The 24,472-nt window shown below is 47.7% G+C and overlaps 1 protein-coding gene across 1 annotated transcript in view; it reads left to right on the top strand.

Annotated features, from left to right (window-relative positions):
• The first annotated feature begins 6 nt into the window (after positions 1 to 6).
• UBR4 (ubiquitin protein ligase E3 component n-recognin 4) overlaps positions 7 to 24,472 on the top strand; it is an 89,277-nt gene continuing 64,811 nt past the window's right edge. The window contains exons 1-40 of the mRNA XM_033519360.1: positions 7 to 78; positions 3,179 to 3,276; positions 4,093 to 4,196; positions 4,847 to 4,976; positions 5,083 to 5,222; positions 5,554 to 5,656; positions 6,148 to 6,289; positions 6,383 to 6,507; positions 7,149 to 7,273; positions 7,497 to 7,556; positions 7,688 to 7,878; positions 8,105 to 8,204; positions 8,331 to 8,468; positions 9,753 to 9,870; positions 10,257 to 10,444; positions 11,022 to 11,181; positions 11,308 to 11,393; positions 12,343 to 12,512; positions 13,142 to 13,424; positions 14,008 to 14,140; positions 14,553 to 14,632; positions 15,080 to 15,208; positions 15,773 to 15,955; positions 16,127 to 16,249; positions 16,336 to 16,565; positions 17,168 to 17,292; positions 18,002 to 18,099; positions 18,248 to 18,405; positions 19,055 to 19,264; positions 19,763 to 19,864; positions 20,699 to 20,799; positions 20,969 to 21,167; positions 21,253 to 21,441; positions 21,892 to 21,955; positions 22,076 to 22,267; positions 22,895 to 22,965; positions 23,084 to 23,231; positions 23,647 to 23,874; positions 23,998 to 24,168; positions 24,255 to 24,437. Coding sequence (XP_033375251.1) covers positions 38 to 78; positions 3,179 to 3,276; positions 4,093 to 4,196; positions 4,847 to 4,976; positions 5,083 to 5,222; positions 5,554 to 5,656; positions 6,148 to 6,289; positions 6,383 to 6,507; positions 7,149 to 7,273; positions 7,497 to 7,556; positions 7,688 to 7,878; positions 8,105 to 8,204; positions 8,331 to 8,468; positions 9,753 to 9,870; positions 10,257 to 10,444; positions 11,022 to 11,181; positions 11,308 to 11,393; positions 12,343 to 12,512; positions 13,142 to 13,424; positions 14,008 to 14,140; positions 14,553 to 14,632; positions 15,080 to 15,208; positions 15,773 to 15,955; positions 16,127 to 16,249; positions 16,336 to 16,565; positions 17,168 to 17,292; positions 18,002 to 18,099; positions 18,248 to 18,405; positions 19,055 to 19,264; positions 19,763 to 19,864; positions 20,699 to 20,799; positions 20,969 to 21,167; positions 21,253 to 21,441; positions 21,892 to 21,955; positions 22,076 to 22,267; positions 22,895 to 22,965; positions 23,084 to 23,231; positions 23,647 to 23,874; positions 23,998 to 24,168; positions 24,255 to 24,437 — 5,619 coding nt within the window. The 5' untranslated portion in view covers positions 7 to 37. The remainder of the gene's footprint in view (positions 79 to 3,178; positions 3,277 to 4,092; positions 4,197 to 4,846; positions 4,977 to 5,082; positions 5,223 to 5,553; positions 5,657 to 6,147; positions 6,290 to 6,382; positions 6,508 to 7,148; positions 7,274 to 7,496; positions 7,557 to 7,687; positions 7,879 to 8,104; positions 8,205 to 8,330; positions 8,469 to 9,752; positions 9,871 to 10,256; positions 10,445 to 11,021; positions 11,182 to 11,307; positions 11,394 to 12,342; positions 12,513 to 13,141; positions 13,425 to 14,007; positions 14,141 to 14,552; positions 14,633 to 15,079; positions 15,209 to 15,772; positions 15,956 to 16,126; positions 16,250 to 16,335; positions 16,566 to 17,167; positions 17,293 to 18,001; positions 18,100 to 18,247; positions 18,406 to 19,054; positions 19,265 to 19,762; positions 19,865 to 20,698; positions 20,800 to 20,968; positions 21,168 to 21,252; positions 21,442 to 21,891; positions 21,956 to 22,075; positions 22,268 to 22,894; positions 22,966 to 23,083; positions 23,232 to 23,646; positions 23,875 to 23,997; positions 24,169 to 24,254; positions 24,438 to 24,472) is intronic.

Below are 24,472 nucleotides of genomic sequence, written 5' to 3'. Positions count from 1 at the left end.
GCGGCCGCTGCTCTCCGCGTCCTACTCGGCTTTCGATATGAAGGAGCTGCCGCAGCTGCTCGCCTCGGTCATCGAGAGGTGAGGGAGCGCGGGCGGGGGTTGCCGCCCCTCGGCGTCGCCCGCTCAGGGGGAGCGCTGGGGGTGCCACTGCGGGAGCGGCTGAGGCGGGGCCCGGCTGGGTGTGAGGTGCCCGGTGCCGGGCTCGGTGCCCGGCTCGGTGCCCCGCAGGGCAAGCGGCCGGGCTGCGGCTGGCCGGGAAAAGCCCCGAGCTCCGTTCCCGGCTCCTGCCGCTGTCCCGGGGCCGGAGCTCTCGGAGGTGCCCTCAGGGCCCATAACGGGCTGAGGGTGCTCGCCCGGCCGCAGCACCTCGGACAGGCGCCCGCCGAGAGGCTTCGGGACTGTTCTTGTGGTTTTGCTTTTGTCCAGGCGTGTCACAGTTTGGCCGCTTGGGCCGTGGGAAGTGTTGTCTCACCGGGCTCTGCGGGGACCAGACTTCTCTCTCAGTCTTTACCACTGCAGTGCTTCTCCTATTTGAAGTCGAAATAAAGCAGAACCAAATCAATTCTGCCTTGTCTTAACCACACAGGTTGGAGTCAGAGCGTAAGAGTACCCACCGCAGCTACTTAATTCAACTTACAGCTTGTTTTATGATCTAAAACACGAGACGTGAATGCCACAGCATCATGCTCAGTTACAGAGATATAACCCCGGCCACAATAAATTGTTAGGAAACATAAAATAAACAGCGCATTGAGAAGGAGGATGAAATAAAACCCAGTGGTGTTTATTTAATGTAGAAGGGCTGAGTGTGCAGTGGATGTTTGAGACTCAAAAGAGTTAATTTGAGGAGTTCTGTGCCTGCACACACAGAGCAGTTGTTCCCTTGGGAGCTGTGCAGGTATTGATGGGTTTGGGCAGCTCCTTGGCCAGTGTTTGTTTTAGGAACCATTCCAGTGGCACTTTTCCCCAGCTGGCTCTGCTGTCCCTGTGCCTAAAGTTCATTAGTGGAGTGTTTCATCAAAAGATCCCAGGGAGACTCGAGTGGATCCACTCGAGTTCTGGCAGAGGGTTGTTTCCTCCTTTAGAGGTGATGTTGGTTCTGTTTTCCACTTGAGACAGAGGTTTGTTGCCTTCAGGCAGCACTGCCTGAGGTTGGAGTTGTGTGCCCGATGTTCTGGCAGGATTTGGGCTCTTGCAGGATGGTGGATTTTGTTTTGTGCCTTGGTGTGGTGTGCTGAATGACAAAGGAATAAATACAACTTGTTGGTGTCTGGAGCTGTGCTTTTCTGTGCTGAACAAGAATCTATCTTTAGATTTCTCGCAGAAAATCTTTTATGTGTTCAAGTTATTTTTAGAAGGCAGTTGTTAAGCCCTTGATGGTGTCAGCCAACCCCAAAGTAGCTGGATTTCCCCTTAAATAAACTTGGTGCCATGACAGTGAAATCACCAGTATTGTTCTTTTCAAAACAAATCAATAATCCCCTTTTTTTAACTACTCTGGTATTTCATTTATAAATTTAAGCATCATCAGGCTACTGGTATTGCTCTGTTAGCAGGTGTCTTCAAGAATTGACAGAAATTAGGCCCTTATTTGACATAAATGATGGCAATGCTGACTTGGAAAATGCTGACTTGGAAAGGTGTTGATGATCACTTGCCTGCTGCCTTCCACTTTGCACTATCATAACATCCACAGTGTTTTTTAATAGAACTCCAACCTCCCATTGCCCAATCCCTATCTCCTGCTGGATTCTGCACCTCTGTGTTCTTCATACCCTGTGGGCACTGTGTGTGGTGCACAGCTTGACCTGTGCAGTAATTTAGGAGCTGTCAGCCTCTCCTCTACTCTGTTATTCCCAAATTGTTCTAATTTGTTCTCCTAACAATACTTAGGTGCATCTACTGCTGCTGGCTTGGAGTTGGGCCTGAGAAGTAGGTGAGCAAAGTGAATGTCTGAAAAGGAGAGAGCACAGACTGCTTTGCATGTTCAGTCTCTGGGCTCGTTCCTCACCAGAGCAGCTCTGGCAGGAGAGGGTGAGGTGGGGCCTGAGGTGTTTTAACTCAATCATCTGATGCTGTTGAATATTTTCCAGTAAAGTCTCTCTCTTAATTTTCTATTTTAGCTTTTTAGGCAGACTAAATAAAACCTCAGACCTAGGGAATCAGGCTGCAAAGCTGACGGGTATTTATTTTCTGCTCGTTTTTGTGGTGAAATGATTCTGTTCCAGAGTTGTTTCTCTTTTAGCTGCACCTCCTGTTACAGCTGGAAACGATGGCTTAGGGTGGAAAAAGGGAAGGTGACTGGGCTTTATTCAGGTCAGCAGGGAATGGTGAAATCATGCTTGGAGCTGGGTACAGACTGTGCCATGGGCTGCTGCCCTCCAGAGATAACCTCTGTCCCAGAGGTGGGGAAGCCTGGCTTGGAGAGGCAAAGTGAAGCTGAGTCTAATAATTGTTCTTCTTGCTCGTTCACATCACTGCATGAAAATGTGAAAGAAAGTAAATTGATCATTTATGAGGCAGATAGGCACATCCCTTAGTGTTGTCACAGGGAAAACGAGAGGTAGAAGGAGGTGTGGAGGCAGAGCAGTTTGTGTTCTCCGTGTCTGGGCAGGTGGGATGTGGTGGGACACCTTTAAGGGGTCACCTCTGCCATAAACTGTCCTTGCTGAGGCCAGTGAGTGTAGCTGAGAAGCCTCAGGGGCTCTGCCTTACCTGCCCAAATCCCTCCCCAGCTGCTCACAGGCGCTGTTGTGCTCTGGTTCTGGTTTGATTTGCAGACTCGCACAGGCTCCAGTTGCCTCAGTGCTGTGACAGGAAGGGAATGCCTGTGCTCCAGGCCTGGCAAATCCTGCCAGCGTTAGCAGAACACACAGTCCAGGCTCTCTGGGCAGCTGAGTTTAGAACAACTTAAAGGTTAATGAGCCTCTGGCAAGGAGTGTGGCTGGTGGAGCCTGACCTGTTGATGCTGTGGAGGAGAAACACTGGCAGCACAATATTTCCTTACATTTCCTGTGGGGGCAGTGATGTTGGTGCTGTGATCCGGCTGCTGCTGGAGGACTCAGTCCTGGGGACACGAGGGTCGTGTTCCCAGAGCTGTCCCCTTGTCACTGGACACTTTGGGGTGGTGGGTGGTGCTGCTGGGTCTGGCTGACCTCTGTCCCCTTCTCCATTGCAGTGAATCTGAGATCCTGCACCACGACAAGCAGTACGAGCCTTTCTACTCCTCATTTGTTGCACTTTCCACACACTACATCACTACTGTGTGTGGTCTCAGTAAGTGTTCCTTTGCTTCTCTTGCTCCTGTGCAATGACTGGATGCAGTCAAAGCAAATCAGAGCTGTTGATTTTTGTGTTTGTTTTTTGCCTTCTTGCTGAATCAGACTTTGCTGGCTTTTGTACCATGAAATGTCAGCTCTGATGGAAAAGGAAGCTTGTTGATGGGAGTATTTGGCCACCAGCTACTGGACAGCGTTGCCTTTTTGTCTGTTTATTCATTGACCTGATTGAATTTTTGGTCAAATGTTTAAATCAGTGTTGAGGATTTTTAGATTATCCTTCAGCAGTTAGAGCACTGCCATCCCTTGAAATGTCCAAGGTCAGGTTGGACAGGGCTTGGAGCCACCTGATCTAGTGGAATGTGTGTGAGATTAATGGGATTTAAGGTCCCTTCCAACCCAAACCACTCAGGGCTTTTGTAGTTACGTTACTGTGTTGGAGTTAATGATCAAAACATTGTGACTCAAAATATTTTCTGTTATTTTGGCTGACAATTTAGCAATTTCAACAATAAATGGGCTTTGTGAACTTGTTTCATGTTCTTCAGCACTTCTGTCAGCATTAAGTAATGTTGCTGGGGAAACTGCTTTATCTGTCTGAATTCCTGCCTGGCAGAAGGAATTATCCTGACTTTGCTGACATTTCTTGGGTTACATTGTAATGAGACTGAGTTTATATTGCATTTATGTAAGGTGGGAGAGACAGAGCGTGTACCCACACTGCAGGGCATCCTGCTTTATTGACAGCATTGGGAGTTTATTAGACTGGACTGTTTTAAAACTCACTCTGACTACAAGGATCTGCTTTTTTCAGTACCCAGAAACCAGTTGCAGTCAGTGGCAGCTGCTTGTAAAGTCCTGATTGAATTCTCCCTGCTGCGGCTTGAGAACCCAGACGAAGCATGTGCTGTTTCACAGGTGAGCACAGGTTTGGACCTCCTGGGCCAGCCTCAGTGTGAGAATGGTCTTTGGGCTCTAATTCTGAAATAATCTGCTCTAATGCTGAATGCATAAAGCAAAATTAATGAAGCACTCAGAATAATTAAGGTGTACACTTTGGTAGACTCTGATTTCTGCTGCATCTTCCCTCTGAATTCTGTGCTCAGAATCAAAGCTTGCTCACAAAATAAAGATGACTTGAGGCCTTGGTTAATTCAGATCCAGTTTCTGGCTTGGTTTTGTGCAACAACCTGGATCACAGCTATCTGTTGAGTTTTTAAAGATATCTCTTGCCTGCTTGTATTTCTGTCTTGAGGGAAAGTTTAAATAAATGTGACAGAAGGAAGGCCTGTGAGGATGGTTCCTGTACCAAGAGAAAAAGAAACAAGAGAAAAGCAGAGAGAGCTTTTCCAGGTGTTTTCCACAGGAAGCAGTGTCAGTGACCTGGATAACCTGCAGGCTGGGATGTGTCTTGATCCTTGGGGGAGATCAGAGTGGCTCAGAGCTGTTGCAGTGGCCTCACTAGCTGAAGTTGCATTACTCTTAATCCGTCTGCTTAGAGTAAATGATATGAAAGAGGGATTGGAATGGAGAGAGTTGAAATGGTACTTGGTGTCTGTTTTCTGTAGAAACACCTCATTCTGCTGATCAAGGGGCTGTGCACAGGCTGCAGCCGCCTGGACCGGACGGAAATCATCACCTTCACAGCCATGATGAAATCAGCCAAGCTGCCTCAGACTGTCAAAACCCTCTCTGATGGTAGGGAGGGGGCTTGAGCTGCCTGTGTTTGACTGCAGCACTGGGGTCAGGCACAGGAAAGCTGAGCTTTGCTCTCTGAAATGGGGGTTTGTTGTTCTCCCTGCAGTTGAGGACCAGAAGGAATTGGCCTCCCCGGTGAGCCCAGAGCTGAGACAGAAGGAAGTGCAGATGAACTTCCTCAACCAATTGACCTCAGTCTTTAACCCCAGAGTCTCATCATCACCATCAATCACAGCAGAGACACAGGTAAAAAACCTCTAAAACAGAAACACTCTGAATTTCAACAGTATTAACCCAGTGCAGGGAAGGACAGAGTGGTGCTTCTTGACACAGGTGTGAAGAGAACCTTTCTCAATTACATAAATGCTGCTTTTGTGGGATAAACAGCAACCACCCAAATACTGTTTGTGCTGTATTGGCAATACTGGATTTGTTTCCTCATGGAATGCAATGCTCAGTGATATCCATGGCTGTTTGGAGTTGTGCTGTTGGTACACCTTGCTTCTGTGTAGAGGCTTAGAGAAATATTGTGTGTTTTTAGTGCCTCCATAATAAATTCAGTGTGTGCTTGCTTTAGGTGGAAGGAGAGAGCGAGGATCAAGCTGCCACAGATCAAACATCTGCAACAAAGACCAAGAGCATATTCATTGCTCAGAATGTGGCCAGCCTGCAAGAACTTGGTGAGAATCAGCTTCTCTAGCTTGGGGCCAAAAAAGTACTGGAGAAATGTCTCCAGTGTTACATCTCAGCTCTGAGGGGGAAGAAACTCTCTGACCTAAAGGGTTCCCTGGTGATTGCCAGGGAGGGTTGTGCTGGAATGGAGTTTTCATTGCAGGGATGAGCTCAGTGAATTTGTGTTTGGAGGGGTAAATGAGGTGGGCAGTATGAAATACCTGATGGGATGGATTGTTGAGTAGATGTGGGTTAGAATGACAGGATTGTTAGGGTTGGAAGAAACCTTTGGGATCATCAAGTCGCACCAGCTGGACCTGTAACATGGACACAGAGCTTTGTGACATTTACAAACGTGGTGTGCAAACTTCAGCAGCTGGGGTTCCGAGTGACTCTTTATCCTATTGCCTCATCTCTGATGGCATTTTCTCACCGCCAAGAGCAATTAAGTTAATTACTGAGGACCGTTAGGGCTGAGCCCTGCTGCTGTGGTTGCCAGGTGGCTCCGAGAAGCTTCTCCGCGTGTGCCTGAACCTGCCGTACTTCCTGCGCTACATCAACCGCTTCCAGGACGCCGTGTCCGCCAACTCCTTCTTCATCATGCCGGCCACGGTGGCCGACGCCACGGCCGTGCGCAACGGGTCAGTGCCACCCCTTCCCTGGGCCATCTCCCTGTGCCTGGGGGAGGTCACTGTGCTGCCAGGGCTGTCCTCACCCTGTGTCCCCGCCCGCAGGTTCCACTCGCTGGTCATCGATGTCACCATGGCTCTGGATACTCTGTCCCTGCCTGTGCTGGAGCCCCTGACGCCCACACGTCTCCAGGACGTGACTGTGCTCGCTCTCAGCTGTCTCTATGCAGGTGAGTGGATCTCCAGTGGTTTTTTTGGTGGTTTTTAACCTGTGTGTTGGAGGCTCACAAGTGGGTTTTTGAAGCTCTGCAGCACGGTGTGGTGATGGGGTTAATACTGAAGTCGGTGCTGATACTGATTCCTGTCTAAGTATCTAAGAAAAAGACTGACTCAACGTTTTCTTAACAGCCTGTAATTTCTGCTCTTTCTTTTTATAGTCAGAGCATAATGTATTTTTACTTCAGGTTTCAGCTTAATTTGTTACAGCCCCCAATCAGCCTCGTTTCCCAGGAGTGTTTTAAGCACACCAAAATCCTGAGTGTTTAATTGCTATGGGGGAGACTTTAAGGAGATGTGGCACTCAGAGTCTGAAAATTATCCTAAAAATGGTATTGAATTACATGGTAAAACATTACCTCCTCTAACTGCTCCCATGTGTTTCTGTAGGGTGAAACTTCACTCTTTTGAGGGTACTAAAGATTTATTTTACTCTATAATACTGAGCATTCCCTGCTCCATCAAGCTGATGGACACGTTCAATACTGCTCTTCTTAATGTTAAATTAAGAAAATCAAATTAAATGCTAAACAGGAACATTTTGTCCCCAAACTGGCCTTTCCTAAGAATGTCCCCTGCACTTTTTTTCCCTGAGGTGTGAGCGTGGCCACCTGCATGGCCATCCTGCACGTGGGCAGCACCCAACAGGTACGAACAGGATCAACGAGCTCCAAAGAAGAAGATTACGAAAACGATGCTGCTACTATTGTACAGAAATGTGTAAGTATTAAACAGCAGAGTGTTCATTGTTTTCCTCCTCAGCAAGAGCACAGAATTTGTGTTTATTTGCGTTGAAATGCACAGCTATGATTTTGGGACACTGCCATTGCTGGTGGAGGAGTTAAAGGTTAATTGTAGAGGGTAAAACACAATTGCATTTGGAGTTTTTATTTTTGTTGTTGTCTGGTGGGGTGCCTGACCAGGGTTTTGGCTTTATTTGCAGCTTGAAATCTATGAAATGATTGGACAAGCCATCAGCAATTCACGCCGTGCAGGGGGTGAGGTAAGATTTCCATCTCAGCAGGATTTTTCACCCTTCTTGTGCTGCTGTACTTTTGACATGGGGATTGACGGTGTTTTGTCTTTTTTTGGTGCTTTTTTCTCCCCCCTTCCCCATGGCTTTTGGCACGATAGCATTATCAGAACTTCCAGCTGCTCGGGGCTTGGTGTTTGCTGAACAGCCTCTTCCTCATCTTGAACCTCAGCCCCACGGCCTTGGCTGATAAGGGGAAGGAGAAGGATCCCTTGGCTGCTCTTCGTGTCAGAGACATCATTGCTCGCACTAAGGAGGGCGTGGGGTCTCCCAAGCTGGGACCTGGCAAAGGGTACGTGACACCCCTGCAGGAAGCATTGTCCAGGGCTCTAACCAGCCCCAGCAAGCAGCTGCTGCAGGGAGTTGTTGGTCTCATGGACTTTTATCTCTATTTGCAATTCAAGTCCTGAGTCTTGGGAAGGAGTTTTGGTCTCCAGTTTAGCTCAGCAGTCACTTTATTTAATATTTTAATTTTTTTTTCCACCTGAAATGATGTTCTGTCCTTTCTGTTTCTGCAGACATCAAGGGTTTGGGGTGCTGTCAGTGGTGCTGGCAAATCATGCCATCAAATTGCTGTCATCTCTTTTCCAAGATCTGCAAGTGGAGGCGTTGCACAAGGTATGTCTTGTCCTGAGACATTCTGCCTTCTCCACTGATGCACACCTAAAATTCTCCTACCAATTTCCCTTTCTTTTCCTACCAATTTCCCTTTCTTTGAGTTCAATTTGAGATTGTGTCCTGCAGGGCTGGGAGAGCGATGGCCCCCCAGCAGTGCTGGATGTCATGGCTCAGAGCACGTCCATCCAGCGCATCCAGCGGCTCATCGACTCCGTGCCCCTCACTAATCTGCTGCTCACCCTGCTCTCCACCTCCTACAGAAAGGTGGGTGTTGGGGTCTGGAGTACACAGTTTATGCCCTTGTTTCTGATAATTAGTTATAAGATCTAGAAAAACACTGAATTTCATATAATATGACATTCATGAGCGTGTTTTCATGGTGATACATGAAAACAAATGTTAACGTTAGATAGAAAAAGCTAAAAGTGTAAGTGTGTAGATTAGAAAGTATTTTTAAATCACTGGGTGAAAAGTTAGTTTAGAGAGCAAAAGACAAGATGGAGGATTTAGGGTGTTGTCTCTTGTCCTTCTTCTTTCTTCTTCATGTTCTTCTCCTGGAGGTTTTTGGGTGATAGTGAGTGATTGGATAGAAAATGTCACAGTGCATCACAGAGGTGATGGGTCATTGGGTCATTAAGAAAAATAATATACATGTCTATTGTTAATTGGGGAAAAATAGGTATAAAGATAAAAGAACTGTGTATTTCAAGGCCATTTTGTGCATCAGACACGAAGTGAGCCACAAGGCCTTGTTTGTACCATCAGAAGAAAGAAATGTGCCAAATTACAAAGATTAACCTTTTAACCAGCCTGGAGAGACCTGTCAAGTTTTGTGATCATCTGTTAATAAACAAGAGAAACAAGATTCTAATGAGCTCAGGAGTTTTCTTCCAATCATAAGAACTGAGATAAGTGGGACTCCCCACGAGGGAGGATCCCAGGAGAATTCAGCCCAAAGGAGGCTGAGAGACTGGAGAAAAGTTATTTCCACAGAGAATTCAGCCCAAAGGAGGCTGAGAGATTGGAGAAAAGTTATTTCCACAGAGAATTCAGCCCAAAGGAGGCAAGGAGAGAGAAATTACAGTGGGGACTGGCACACAGCTGGAGAACTCCTGGAGCTGAGCCACTCCAGACTGGCATCACTCAACAAACCAGGGCTGTGCTGAGAACATACAGTTCTCCTTTGACAAGGCATCAGCCCTTTCTCTTTCCTCTTTTCAGAGATGTAAATTGGACAAATTTGTGCTAATGGAAATGCACTTTTTTTGTAAGTTCAGTGGTATTTGTGATTTTAGTGGGCAGATGGAAAGGCTGCATTGGTAACAGATGATTTTATATTAGAAGTGTTATTTCAAGTGTTGCTTACAAGCTTGGCCTAAATTGTTCTATTTTTAACCATCCTGTATAATTTTTAATCCAACTTAAGCCTTGAAAAACCATTAATAAACTAGTCAAGACAAATTTGCTAGAAGAAAACAAAAAGGCACAAAGAAGTTAACCTTCCTTTCAAATCATTACCTTTCACAATCCCAAAATTGTGCTGTTCAGGCCTGTGTCCTGCAGCGCCAGAGGAAGGGCTCCATGAGCAGCGATGCCAGCGCCTCCACGGACTCCAACACTTACTACGAGGATGACTTCAGCAGCACTGAGGAGGACAGCAGCCAAGGTAATGCAGTCTGCAGCAGCTCTGGGTTTTACACTGCTTTGCACATTGAATGGAAAGCTGGCCTGCTGTGCTGTTGCCTTCTCAGACTGTGACTTGTAGCACTGAAAATACCGAGCAGTTTTAAGGTCTGTGTGGCGCTCTTGTGTGTAAACTGAAGGCTGAGTGGCTGGGATTTGTCAGTATTGACTTAAGAGGAGAGTGGAAATGATTTCCTTGTGTAAATTCCTGCTGGACGTCTGTGAAAGGCCTTGTGATTTGGACAGAAGGAATGGAGGTGGACACCTTAAGGCTGCTCACTGAAATTCTGTTTCAGGCCTCAGTCAGGCTGGGTATTTTGTGAGGTATGTGCTTGTAACAGTATGGGTTTGTTGTTCCTGCCCTGTTAGATGACGACAGTGAGCCAATCCTGGGGCAATGGTTTGAAGAGACAATCTCTCCCAGCAAAGAGAAAGTGGCCCCACCACCACCCCCTCCACCCCCTCCTTTGGAGAGCTCGCCGAGGGTGAAGAGCCCCAACAAGCAGAGTGCTGGGGAGAACGGGAACATCCTGGCCAGCCGCAAGGACCCCGAGCTGGTACGGCCGGAGCTCGGCCCCGGGGGGCTGTGGGGGCGTGGGGCAGGCACTGCTGCTGCTCCTGCCAGGGACAGACAGACAGACAGACAGACAGCTGGCAGCCTCCCTGGGAAGTGGCAGCTGGCTGTGGCACGCTGCTGGGGGGAATCAGTGTCCTGGCTGTGGAGAAGGATGTTCTCCCTCCTCTGCTGTCGGATGGAGTGTCTCAGGATTTGTTGCTGCCGGGGAAGCAGAGGCTGGAGGTTGTATCTGTTTGGGTTACAGAGGGACAGGGAAAACGGGGGCAGAGCTGCAAGTGACGTGGCTTGCTGATAGAATGCTTTTAGCTCCAGCTCCGTTGGGTAGAGACAAAAATAAATACTGCTGTGGAGAAGTTGGAGGCCTCCAACCTTCTCAGGGAGCTGTGGCATCGGTTCTGGTCCAGACCTGGAGCTGGATTGCCATGAGTGCACCTTCCCTCCACTGCAGGGGGGAAAGGTTTAAGGGACTCGATTTATTTTGCTGGTGGTTTCATTTTTGTTTAACGTTGTCCCTCTGCTTTTGTTGCTTCTATAGTGTGTTTCTCTTTTCTTTTCAGTTTTTGAGCCTAGCTTCAAACATTTTGAACTTTATCACTTCTTCTATGCTGAACTCCAGGAATAATTTCATCCGCAACTACCTGAGCGTGTCCCTGTCGGAGCAGCACATGGCCACGCTGGCGAGCATCATCAAGGAGGTGGACAAGGATGGCCTGAAGGGTGAGTGAGAAAACCTCTCTGGCAGAGCTGTACAGCTCAGAGGAGTCTCTTTTTGTCAGCTTTTTGTCCAAGTTTTAAATAGTGGAGAGCAAAGGTAGTAAGAGGCTCTCGATCCCTGTCGTGCAGGCACATCAGATGAGGAGTTTGCTGCTGCTCTGTATCACTTCAACCATTCCTTGGTGACCTCAGACCTTCAGTCCCCTGCCCTGCAGGTGAGCTGGGATTGAGTGCATAAATAAAATGAGGAAGTGTTGGTGTCTGTTCATGTCTGGGTTCTCCACACCTTGAGTAGTGTGTTGCTTGTTCCCGTTTGGCCCCGAGTAAATTCTGCAAAAAGAAGTTGGAATATTTTGAGTCCTGTGATTTGAGTGACCTTCCAAGTCCATCCAGCACAAAACATCCTGCACAGTGAACTTAACATCCAGATTTCAGAATAATCCACTGGACTTTGAAGGTGATGGAAGCTGAGAAGAAAATGAATTTATGTATTTTGTCTTGGAGAGTCGCCTCTACCCATGAGTTTATCAAGAGACATTCCTACAGATTTGCTCTGCTGTCAGGACTGATGCCAGAAGGCCTTGGAATTTCTCAGGAGAGAATCAAATTAATCCTTTTGCTTTCATGTCCTGACTTTGTAGCCTCTAGGTTTCTTAGCTGGGTCATGGGCTGACCTGACTTAACCCTGTCATGGAGGTTACAAACCTGCTGAATTCACCCCCTATGCTTTGTGGGCTGTTTTCTACTCTATTTAAAACACCCTGCTGTCTGTTAATTTTTAAAAGCAGTTGGACTTTTCATCAATCTGCCTTGTTACTACATTTGAAAGGAAGCAAACACTGCTGTGATCAAAGGGTTCTTCTTGCAGATTCACAGATACTGAACACAGTAGCACAGTCTCTCCTGCTCTGATATTGCAGTGAATGAGAAAAACCCATTAATGCCATTTTTTATTGCGTTGGTGCTGGGGTTTTGTTGTGTTTAGGTGGCAAAGTGACAGCACTGAGTGTCCCTCAGTAGCTCTGCCCTGTATCTGAGACAGGAGGGGCATTGCTGTGTGAGCCCTGCTGTTTATTGTCATCTCTCTGCTCAGATCATACTTTCAATTAATTAAAGCATCACACAGGACTTGCCTCTCTCCAACAAGCCCTTGTTTTGTTCCAGAACACACTTCTCCAGCAGCTGGGAGTTGCCCCATTTTCTGAAGGTCCGTGGCCTCTTTACATCCACCCCCAAAGTTTGTCGGTGCTGTCCCGACTCCTCCTGATCTGGCAGCATAAAGCCACTGCCCAGGGAGATCCTGATGTTCCAGAATGCCTTAAAGTCTGGGAAAGGTGAGATCATTTCATGTTAAACTGTAAATCAGTCATCTCTGAGCTCTCTCATTTCCTGTCAAGTGGAGATTGTCTGTGCCCAGCATTCCAAGTGTTGGTGTGTGTTCCCTGAGCTGGGATCTGTGGTGCTGGGAGGAGCAGAGGGTCAGTGCTGAGCTGGGGAATCCTTCACACACAGCCCAGAAATGAGACCTGCAGCCAGGATTTACAGGGGAGGAGGCTGAATTGCAGCAGGGCTGGCTGTAAAAAGGGAAAGAGAATCTCATTTTTCAGCAGGTTTCTGGTAGGTCCTGTTAGGATGGTGAGGAGATTGTTCCTCTCTGCCCATTACCTGGCTTTCATTGATAGGGTTTAGGTGGTTTAAAGTTCTAATGAACAGCCTTTCTTCCCAGGGAACAGTTTTGAATCACCTCTTCTCCATCTGAACAATTGTTCCTGTTTTCCACTAAATACATTTGCCACTGATTTAATTTCTGTAGCTTTTACTGCTCACACAGTCTCATTCTAACACATGAACATTTGTGAAATTGCCAGTATTAGAACAGTAAGCAGAAAAAGATAATTACTTGTAGTTCAAGAGGTTTTAAAGAGGAAAACAAAACTTGACAAACTTCCTCTCCTCTTGCCAGGTTTGTGGGCACCCTGAAGCAAAACGCCTTGCAGGGGACTCTCCCCAGCGACACAGAAGATCTGAATGTGGAGCATCTCCAGCTGCTGCTGCTCATTTTCCACAATTTCTCGGAGAGAGGGCGCAGATCCATCATGATGCTGTGCATCCAGACCATTGTGGAGCTGACAGCAAACATGGAGACCCAGCAGTGCTCTGTGCCTCTTGTGGTGGCACGGCTGCTCCTGGTGTTTGACTACCTGCTCCACCAGTACTCCAAGGCCCCCGTGTACCTGTTTGAGCAGGTGAGATTTGGACATCTGGATGTTGAATTGGTCACCCAGCAGGAATTTGTAATGGGCAATCATTTCAGGTGTTCTTTCCATGGCCCTCGTGAGTAAATGAGTTTTGATGTTGTTGCCAAACCTGGGAGTTCCAAGGAATTGTCGTGGCTGGTTCCTTGCAGCAGGTTCAGTTGGAGAGTGAATTCCTGGTGTGACTGATGTCTTAATAAATCCCAGTGAGGACAGGATGATTGTCCCACCATATCTTTAAAATCTTGAGTATTTGGCTGTTTATTTCACAAATCCCTGCTGTATTTCCTCTCTTTACTGTTTCACTGGCACTGTCCTCATTGATGGGATGAGATGGTGCTTTGTGCCTGGCTTTTCCAGCTCTGGGAAGCTTGGCCATGGATTTAAACTGCTGAGTCCAGAATAAAAACCATCAGGGAGGCTCCAGGGCTTCCCCCCAGAAGAGTGGAATGTTGTGTTTTGAATAGGATTGTTTCTATTTTGTGTGTCTTTCTCTGTGGGGTGGTGTTTTCCCCCCAGCCCTCAGTGAGAAGGATGCCATGGGTGGGATTTTGTTTGTTTTTCTTGATTTCAGGTACAATATAATTTGCTGACTCCACCTCTTGGCTGGGTGAGTGGATCCCAGGACAGCAGCAGACGAACGTCTGTCCCACTTTATCATGGCTTTAAAGAAGTGGAAGAAAACTGGACCAAACACTGTTCATCAGGTAAGAAAAAAAACAGAAGAGATTTTTTTATTCCAATATTTGCTTTTATAAATAAATGAAAGTCTTTTCTGTGCCTTGATTTGGGCAGCTTCTCCTGCTTTTAATGGCCACAGGTAAAAATACATCTAATAACACAAGAATTGTTTTATTAACCAAAATTCAGAGCTGTTCACTTCTAGGATTATGCAGCAAGTAATTAAAAATGTCTTTATTTAGGCAGGATTGTAGGAGTGGGAAAGCTTTGGCTGCCTGTACCACAGGTCAGAGCACCTTGCTATAATAATGGAGCAGGCTTGGAACCTGGCAGTGGCCATACAATGCAGAATGTTGTGGGGATGGAGGAGAAAATCCAACACAACGTGGCCTGTTCCAGCTGCCACTTTGAAGGTTGTTTTCTGTTCTCACATTCCAGACTCTGCTCCACAGCCCAGGTTCTACTGCATCCTGTCTCCAGAAGCTTCTGAGGATGATCTGAACCGTCTGGACAGCACGGTATGGCACTGCTGGTGGACATTTCTGCAGGGCCACGGGGGTTTGCCAGGGAAAACAGACAAGGAAAGACTTGATTAAAAAGAGGAATCTTTCACTAAGTGCAGAAAAGAGGAGTGGCCAGATAACATGGGATTCCTTCTTCCCCCTGGCTGGATGTCAGGGCACAGTGACTGTGCACAGTCTGTGAAGATCTGTTGGAGTACTGCAGGAATTCTTGGGATTCAGACAAAGCATTAGAGTTGTTTTCTCATCACTTTGCTTCAGCTTTTCCCTGGGTTTTGTTTCCTCACTAAATTTGTTGCCATCAGGGTAATGAGCTCCCTCTCCTGCCTGCTCCTTGTCCCCAGTCCATTGATCCTCAGTCCCAACAGAACCTCTCCCTGAAGCTGATTTTTGGGCTGTGAAGAGCTTTGCAAAGGAAAGGTTCTGATTTGTCATCTCCTGCAGGTTTGTGAGGTCCTTTTCTCCAGGGCTACAAAGTACGACGAGCTCTACTCAGCCCTCACCTCGTTACTGGCTGCTGGCTCCCAGTTTGATACACTCAGGAGGAGGGAGAACAAAAATGTCACTGCACTGGTGAGACTCTCTTCAGGAATAACAGATTTTCAAACTTAGTATTTTCAGGCAAAGTATTTAGTATTTTGGACAGTGCTTGGAGTAAGGGGGAACTTAAAAATCTCATAGCTAACCATAGTGTTTGTGGTTGTTGCACATCTCTTGAGTTTTTAATTCATAATGTGCTTCAGACTTGCTGTAAGTCCATGGTAATTCCAGGAGGTGTGGCTAGAACACATTTAAACAGGAGAAAACGTTACAATTTCTTCTTTTCTCACTCCTGTGTTGCATATTTTATTGTTTAATATGACAGAAACTCAGCCCAGAGTTCTGATTTGGCACAGGAGTGTGGAGTCCCTGAGGAGATATTTGTAGTGATGGAAACTTCATTTTTTCTGTGCTGACTTTCCCAACTGTTCCTCTGTTTAGGAAGCCTGTGCCCTTCATATTTTATTGTTTAATATGACAGAAACTCAGCCCAGAGTTCTGATTTGATGCAGGAGCATGGAGTCCCTGAGGAGATATTTTTAGTGATGGAAACTTCATTCTTTCTGTGCTGACTTTCCCAACTGTTCCTCTGTTTAGGAAGCCTGTGCCCTTCAGTACTACTTCCTGATCCTGTGGAGGATCCTGGGGATTTTGCCTCCCTCCAAAAGCTACATGCACCACCTGGCCATGAACACCCCCGAGATGAGCGACTGTGACCTCCTGCACACCCTGCGCTGGTCTTCCCGCCTGCAGATCCCGTCCTACGTCGTGTGGATCAAGGTTCAGCCTCAGCTCCATGGGCTCTGGGGGGTGGTGGCAGTGACAGCATCGGTCCCTCCCTGCTGGCTGCACCTGGGATTTGTTTTTGGGGGTGCTGTGCCCGTCTTTTCTGGAGTGGTTAATTGCAGAGCGCTGTTCAGGCGTGATGGATCTGGGTTTTGGCGTTTGTAGGATCACCTTATCAAGCAGGGCATGAAGGCTGAGCATGCTGCTCCTCTCATGGAACTGACCTCCAGCAAGTGCATCTCGGTGAAGTACGACGTGGAAATAGCAGAGGAGTACTTTGCTCGACAGGTGAGGTCTGGGGGTGCAGCTGGACACACAAACCTGTGCTTGTGTGGCGTGCTCTGCACTTACTGTTCCATCTGCTGTGTTCTCAGATCTCTTCTTTCTGTGCTGTGGACTGCACAACCATTCTCCAGCTGCACGAAGTCCCCAGTTTACAGTCCATTTACACCCTCGATGCTGCAATCTCCAAGATCCAGGTTTCTCTAGATGAGCACTTTTCCAAGTTAGCTGCAGAAACTGACCCCCACAAGTCCTCAGAGATAACCAAGAACCTCCTCCCTGCCACGCTGCAGCTCATTGACACTTATGCCACTTTTACCAGGTACAGTCCTTGGGATTTCCAGCAGGAACACAAATTCTTGCTGTGCTTTGGGCTTTCTCTGCGTTTTGTGTGTTGTTTTCTCAGAAGTGCCTGGGAGTTTTTATGTCCTTTATGTCCTCTAGAGGGTCCAGTGCTTTAAAAGAAGAGTAACAAATAGGTTGTCAAGCCATGCACTGGAATTTGTTGTTTCTGAGTAGCCTCCTTGTCTGATCTTCCAAGGCTTCCTTGCAAAACCAGCTTTTCCTCCAAAGATAAAACCACCCTCTAGGATAGTGTTACTTAAGGTTATTTCTCTGGGATGATACTGAGGCTGTCAGACCATCAGGAAAAGAGAAGGGGGGGGTTAATTCTTACATTAAAAAATCTAAATTCTTCTAAACTCTCATTAGAACCTGTGTAGAAGAAAGCAAAAATAAATCAGCTTTTTCTTTTTGGGCACTTCTCCTGGTAAGTAGCTTAGAGAGGATGAAAGCCCAGAACTCCCTTAGTGGTGTGGGGCAGAACTTGAGAAGTTTGTGTTTTATCTGTCACTGCATTGACACACTTTAGTTGTGAGCTGCAGAGCTGATTGCTGAGGTAAATCCCCTCCATCCTGCCTGCAGATCCTACTTGCTGCGGAGCCTCTCGGAGGAGGGTTCCTCGGACTCCAAACCCTCCCAGGAGAAGCTGCGGGGCTACGCCGCCGTCCTGGCCATCGGCTCCAGCCGCTGCAAGTCCAACTCTCTGGGTGAGGGGCAGGGCAGGGCTGGGCTCCAGGGTGCCTCCCCTCCTGGGTGAATCCACAATCGCTTTCAGAGTGATTCCCACCCCTCTTCAAACACTGCAGAGTGTCTTCAGTATTCCACTGAAACAGCTGGGTGAACCCTGAAAGGATATCCTGTGTGCCCCCCTGGGTTAGGGAAATGTTTCTGTGACCATGCTGGAGCTTGTGGCATGGAGTAACAAGGGGAACTATGAAATGTTGGTGTGCTGAAGACTTAAATTAGTATTTGTGCCATGTTTTCTGCAGTTGGAATGAAGTGAAGGAAGCTGGGGTGCTTAGTTAGTGAAACATTAGTGAAATGTTTCTGTGACCATGCTGGAGCTTGTGGCACGGAGTAACAAGGAGAACTATGAAATGTTGGTATGCTGAAGATTTAAATTAGTATTTGTGGATTAGTATTTGTGCCATGTTTTCTGCAGTTGTAATGAAACGAAGGAAGCTGGGATGCTTAGTTAGTGAAATGTTTTTGTGACCATGCTGGAGCTTGTGGCACAGAGTAACAAGGGGAACTATGAAATGTTGGTGTGCTGAAGACTTAAATTAGTATTTGTGGATTAGTATTTGTGCCATGTTTTCTGCAGTTGTAATGAAGTGAGGGAAGCTGGGATGCTCTTAAAAACTTAGGGATGATTTATGAATTTATTCATTTCCTGATTGTTCTGTGTAACTGCAGGCCCAGCCCTTGTCCAGAACTTGCCATCAGCTGTGCAGACCCTGTGTGAATCCTGGAACAACATCCACACCAACGAGTTCCCCAACATCGGCTCCTGGGTGAGTCCAGCCTCAGGGGCTGGTGTGCTGTGGGTGCAGGAGTGCTGGGAAGGGGAGCAGTGTGTGGCTGTGTCCAGATCCAGGGCTCTGATGTGTGTTTGTGTGTGTTTTTGTGTGTGTTTGTGTGTGTTTGTGTGTTCCTCCCCAGCGCAACGCCTTTGCCAACGACACCATCCCTGCGGAGAGCTACATCAGCGCCGTGCAGGCCGCTCACCTGGGCACCCTCTGCAGCCAGAGCCTGCCCCTGGCAGCCTCCCTCAAGCACACCCTGCTGTCCCTGGTCAGGCTCACTGGGGATCTCATCGTGTAAGTCACTCCTTGTGTGATAAAACAGCTCCACACGCTGCTTTGTGTCCTCCAGGGCTGTGTCTGTGCAGCACTTCTGCTTCTCACCTAAACCTTCCAGCTCACAGCTCCACACACCAAATTAATGGCACACAGTCTTCCTCTTTTCCTGGGGTATCAAGCTCCCTGAGGGAATCCTTTTTGTCAAATCTGGACTTGGAGAAATCAGGATATAAAGTCACACAATAATATGGACCTAACAAACTAATTTGTGTTTTGTTATCATTCACTTGTGTGATGTTTTTAATGTATAAGGAAAAGTGAAATGCCGTTTTTTTTCCATGAATTTAGTCTGAAATGCTCTGAAAGCAAAAAGTAGCTGTTAACACTGCAGACAAGCCCCAAAGCCACCATGTGTGACAGTTGGACTGTCTAGGGAGAATTGTAACTGTATATATGCAGAAGTAACATGTAGAATTTTCCAGAGGATAACTGTTTTTCTGAGGGGGAAAATGGCTGGTCCAGTGTTTTTATCCCACCTTTCCAAAAAGGGTTTCACCACTGACTTCCATGCAGAGTTGTGCCTCACTTAATGGGAATTCTGGTTTCCAGTAGGGATGATCTGTGATGTGTCACACAGAGAATTAAATGGTGTCCTTTTCTTTTCAAGCTGGTCAGATGATCTGAACCCAGCCCAGGTGATCCATTCCCTGCTGCCCCTCCTTCTGGAGACCAGCACAGAGAGCGTGGCAGAAATCAGCAGCAACTCCCTGGAGAGGATCTTGGGCCCAGCAGAGTCTGACGAGTTCCTGGCTCGTGTTTATGAGAAGTTGATCACAGGCTGCTATAACATACTGGCCCATCACTCTGACCCAAACAGGTAACAAAGCTGTGTGCAGAGATTGGTTCTGGAACACAAAAAATCAGCTTGTTTTTATCTGTTGGAAGCTTCTGTGCTTGTGTGCTGTAAATATGAAGTATTTTATTCACATTATCAGAGCTGCAGAGTGGGGGTGAGAGCAAGAGAGAATGGGGAGGAGTAACAGTAAAAAAGACTTAAAGTGTAAGAAGAGCAGCTGTTTATATGAATTTGTGTGTGAGGTGTCTGAATTATTTTGGGTTTCTGACTGGGATTTGCCTTAGAGCATCGTGTGTCCCTTTGCTCTAACTTGGTGGATTTGTTGGTGTTTATGTCAAGTTGTTCATCCATTGTTTTTCTTCTGTCTCTTGGAAGAAGAGCTGCTTTCAACTGGTGCAAAATTGACTGGAATTGTAATGGCAAATAGATCACTTCTGGCCTCTCAGAGCTGTTGTGATTGTTGAAATTGTTTCTAGATGTTCTTATTTGATCCTTTCCTATTCCTCTTTTAATCCTCAGTGGCTTGGATGAGTCCATCTTGGAGGAATGCTTACAGCATCTGGAGAAACAGCTGGAGAGCAGCCAGGCCAGAAAAGCCATGGAGGAATTCTTTTCAGAAAGGTGAAGTCACCATTTGTAGCCCAAGGACTTTGTTTCCCATCCTTTTCCTGTTATTTTGTCACTGTAGACACCAAGGTGATGTTAATGCCATTGTGCAGGACAGTTCAGACCCTGTAAAACCAGGATATCCTTCAGGCAGTGCAGGAGAGGAGAAGAGACTCTGGGGGGAGAGAGGACCTGAATCTTTATCCAAATCAAATACTCAGCGAGGCCTCACAGTGATGATGAGTGGGGAATCTTGCAGGATGATTGTGCTGCTCCATGAGGCACTTACAGACCTAGCTGCAAAATCCCAAATTCTCTCAATCTGGCCATGGGTTGGTAATTTTAAGGGGAGGGAGGTTTAGATCATAAAGACAAACTGTGCTGGCAGCAGCCTGGAAGAGCTGTGGAGGAAACAGCCCAGCACAAGCACAGTGTTCTGAGTGTGGGGTGAACAGGAGGAAAGAAACTCCAGCAGAAACTGACCATTGCCTGGCTTTTATCTCTGCCTGTTGAACAGCTCAGAGTGAAAGCAGTTCACTCTGGTGGCTGCACGCTGTTGGTATGGAAAGGAAAGGTAGCCAAGAAAACCTTGACTTCTGTTTTGGAGCCAGTTCAGGCCCTTTTGTGACTGGATATATGGAGAACACTGAAATGCCACTGAGGAGCCCGTTTATGGGTTTGGGTCTGAACTGGGTTTGGCTGAAAGCAGTTTGTGTGGTTTGGCTGCTCAACAGTGTTAACACAAACTGCTGCCAGTCTGAAACGTGAGGGCACAGAGAAGTGGAGCCAGTGGAAAAGGGGAATGAGCTGCCTTTTAACAAAGCTGATTTCATTCTCCCCTCTGTACAGTGGAGAGCTGGTGCAGATCATGATGGCAACAGCCAACGAGAACCTCTCAGCCAAGTTCTGTAACAGGGTGCTGAAATTCTTCACCAAGCTCTTCCAGCTGAGTGAGTGCCAGCGGGATCTCCTCCATCCTGCCTTTTCCACTTGTGTTATCTGAGGGTGGAAGAGAAGCTGTGGGAGGGAGAGGGGTCACAGCTTCACCTTTTCCAGAAAAGCCATTTCCCCTCGTGTTCCCCGTGGCATCTGTCACTGACAGATTTCCTTTCCCCGCAGCTGAGAAGAGCCCCAACCCCAGCCTGCTGCGGCTCTGCGGCTCCCTGGCCCAGCTGGCCTGCGTGGAGCCCGTGAGGCTGCAGGCCTGGCTCACCAGGATGACCATGTCCCCACCCAAGGACTCTGACCAGCTGGACGTGGTGCAGGAGAACAGGCAGCTGCTGCAGCTGCTGACCACTTACATCGTGCGGGAGAACAGGTGAGGCGCGGCCGCGGTCCCGTCCCCTGGCAGCTGCTGCTGGTTCTTTGTGGCAGCTGTGTGAAACTCTCCTCTCTCTGCTCAGCCAAGTGGGGGAAGGAGTGTGCACCGTTCTGCTCAGCACTCTGATACCAATGGCAACGGAGATGTTGGCCAATGGCGACGGCACGGGCTTTCCTGAGCTGATGGTCGTCATGGCAACTCTGGCCAGTGCAGGACAAGGGGCAGGACACCTCCAGCTTCACGGTGCTGCTGTGGACTGGCTGGGCAGATGGTGAGAGTGAAATCTGTACTGCTGATGCTTCATTTGTGGGGTTTTTTAATTTATTTTCTGGTGTTTTGGGGACAGAAATTTGTGTTTACAGATACTCCCTTCTCTCTTAGTTAATTGTTTGTTGTTTGTGATAAGAAGTGTCTGAGGGAGGCTGCTCTGTGTCCATCTGTTCCAAACAATCACTTTTTTTTTTTTTTTCCTTTACTCTGGATGGTTTAATTACTGCAATTATATATTCCCTGTTGTTAATCTAAAGCAAACTGAATGCTTGAAGCTGTTGGTCAGGATCGAGTTTATACTCCCCACCCCTAGAAGTGTTCCAGGCCAGGTTGGACAGGGCTTGGTCCAACCAGGTGTCCCTGCCCACTGCAGGGGGTGTGATGAGATGGGCTTCACAATCCCTCCCATCCTCAGCCATTCTGTAGTAATTCCCAGTCTTGTGTGTTGCAGCAAGAAATACCTGTCTCAAAAGAACGTGGTAGAAAAAATGAATGCCAACGTCATGCAGGGGAAGGTAAGACTCGAGCAGCGGCTCCCAGTTCACCCATCCTGCTGAAAACCAATGTGTCCAGTGCTCAGCTGTGGGTGTGTTTGTGTGCTGTGCCTCTGACTGTCCTTCCCTTCTGCTGGCCAGCACGTGACAATCCTGGAGTGCACGTGCCACATCGTGTCCTACCTGGCCGATGTCACCAACGCCCTGAGCCAGGGCAGCGGGCAGGGCCCCAGCCACCTGTCCGTGGACGGCGAGGAGCGCGCCATCGAGGTGGACTCGGACTGGGTGGAGGAGCTGGCCGTGGAGGAGGAGGACTCTCAGGCTGAGGACTCGGTAGGCAACGGGCACAGAGTCTGCTGCAAGGACAGGAGGGTTTACCTGGAGTAGAATTTGAGATTTGGTGTTTATTCCTGAGTGGAGGACACCCTGCGTGGCAGGTCCGAAGGAGAGGATCTGTCATTCCTGCCTAGGTGTGTTTGTGATGTTGTCCTGGGTTGATTATGATGTTAAATTGGAATTTTAAGAATACAAAACCTGTGTCTGGGTTAGGTGGACGAATGGGGATACAATTTAACATCATAATCAACCCAGGACAGATGTCAATGAAAGTTAAATATTTATTTTTTTAATTCAAAAAATGGAATAAAATGGTTTTGTTCCTACTGTTTTTGTATCAGCAAGCAACATAGATTAATTCTTTAAGTACCATTGTGATGGTGAAAAAAAGCTGTTAGATTGCATTCTTTATATTTTTGTATCAATATTTTTGTTACTGTCTCTTGTTAACCATTTCATGTCACTCCAATGTGTCACCATCTCCCTGTGGTTTGACACCAGCTGCTTTCTAGCTCAGTGTTGTTAAAATTTGTTCTTAAAATGTACTTTTGTTGTCTGGGGAATTTATTCTGTGCATGCAGTTCACTGTAGCTGCAGTTTCTAAAGCAGTTTTCTTCTGGATAGGATGAAGATTCTCTCTGCAATAAACTCTGTACCTTCACCATCACACAGAAAGAATTCATGAATCAACACTGGTAAGAATCTCAAGCTTGTGTTCCGAGTTTCAGCCTGGTGTCTCTGGCTGTTGGGAAGGAAACCAGTGTAGTTTGTGAGGCACTGCCTTTCAAAACTCAGCTGCATTATTTTGGGCAGGTACCACTGTCACACCTGCAAGATGGTTGATGGTGTTGGTGTTTGCACAGTTTGTGCTAAAGTTTGTCACAAGGATCACGAGATTTCTTACGCCAAGTACGGATCCTTCTTCTGCGACTGTGGAGCCAAGGAGGATGGCAGCTGCCTGGTGAGTTCTTCATGTCTTCAGATTTTCAGGTCCTTTGCAGTTTTGTGTTCTGCAGTAATGTTATGTCAGGATTTGAGTATGCAGGAGTGCTAAGGCTTGAAGGCTTTGACTTTATAATGAGCCCTCGGAATTTACAGCTTGCCTGGAAATTAATGTTTTTGCTCCAAATAAGAGCATCAGTAAATCTGTGTCCTAGTGACTCTTGGGATTCCATCTACAGAATTTGCTGCACAGCAAAGAACACCTTTTCCCACGTTTTCCACTAGCAGCAAATGAAATAATTACATCTCAAAAAGTTTTTAATCCTTGGATGTTATTTCTTTAGAACCGTGCCCTGACTGCTGCTCTTACAGCGTGTGTTCACTTCACCAGGTTGAGCCTGGTGTGTGATTTTAGCGTTCCTCTGTCATCCCAGGCGTTGGTGAAGAGAACTCCCAGCAGTGGGATGAGCTCTACCATGAAGGAATCGGCCTTCCAGAGCGAGCCCCGCGTGCCCGAGAGCGTCATCCGCCACGCCAGCACGTCCCCGGCTGAGAAAGCCAAGGTCACCATCAGCGAGGGCAAGGGTCCTGATGAGGAGAAACCCAAAAAGAGCAGCCTGTGCAGGAACGTGGAGGGCTGTCGAGAGGAGCTGCAGTCCCAGGTAGAACTGGCTTGGCTTGGTTATAAGCTGAGATGAGAGGGTTGTAAAGAGGTGTCAGGCTTGAAGAAGCAGCTCCCATCCAGGAGCATCTTGTTCCTCATTTGCCTGATCTGTTCCTTGTAGGCCAACTTCTCCTTCGCACCTTTGGTGCTGGAGATGCTGAATTTCCTGATGGATGCAATCCAGGTCAACTTCCAGCAAGCTTCAGCCATGGGGAGCAGCAGCCGTGCCCAGCAGGCTCTCAACGAGCTCCACACGTTGGACAAATCGGTAGAAATGACGGATCAGTTGATGGTACGGAGCAAAATTAACAGAGTGTGGATGAGGGGAGGGCTTTTAAACATTCCAGTGACACCCTCTGGATGCTTTCCCTGGCTCAGGTCCCGACCCTCGGCTCTCAGGAAGGCGCCTTTGAGAACGTGCGGATGAACTACAGCGGGGACCAGGGCCAGACCATCCGGCAGCTGATCAGCGCGCACGTGCTGCGCCGCGTGGCCATGTGTGTGCTGTCCTCGCCACACGGCCGCCGCCAGCACCTGGCTGTCAGCCACGAGAAGGGCAAGGTGGGGCTGCTGGGGAAGGGGGGACAGTACTGGGG

This window comes from Parus major, chromosome 21 (genome assembly GCF_001522545.3).
Source record: "Parus major isolate Abel chromosome 21, Parus_major1.1, whole genome shotgun sequence".
NCBI lineage: Eukaryota > Metazoa > Chordata > Aves > Passeriformes > Paridae > Parus > Parus major.
Note: the sequence above shows the minus strand (reverse complement) of the source record. Positions and strands in the feature narration are given on the sequence as shown.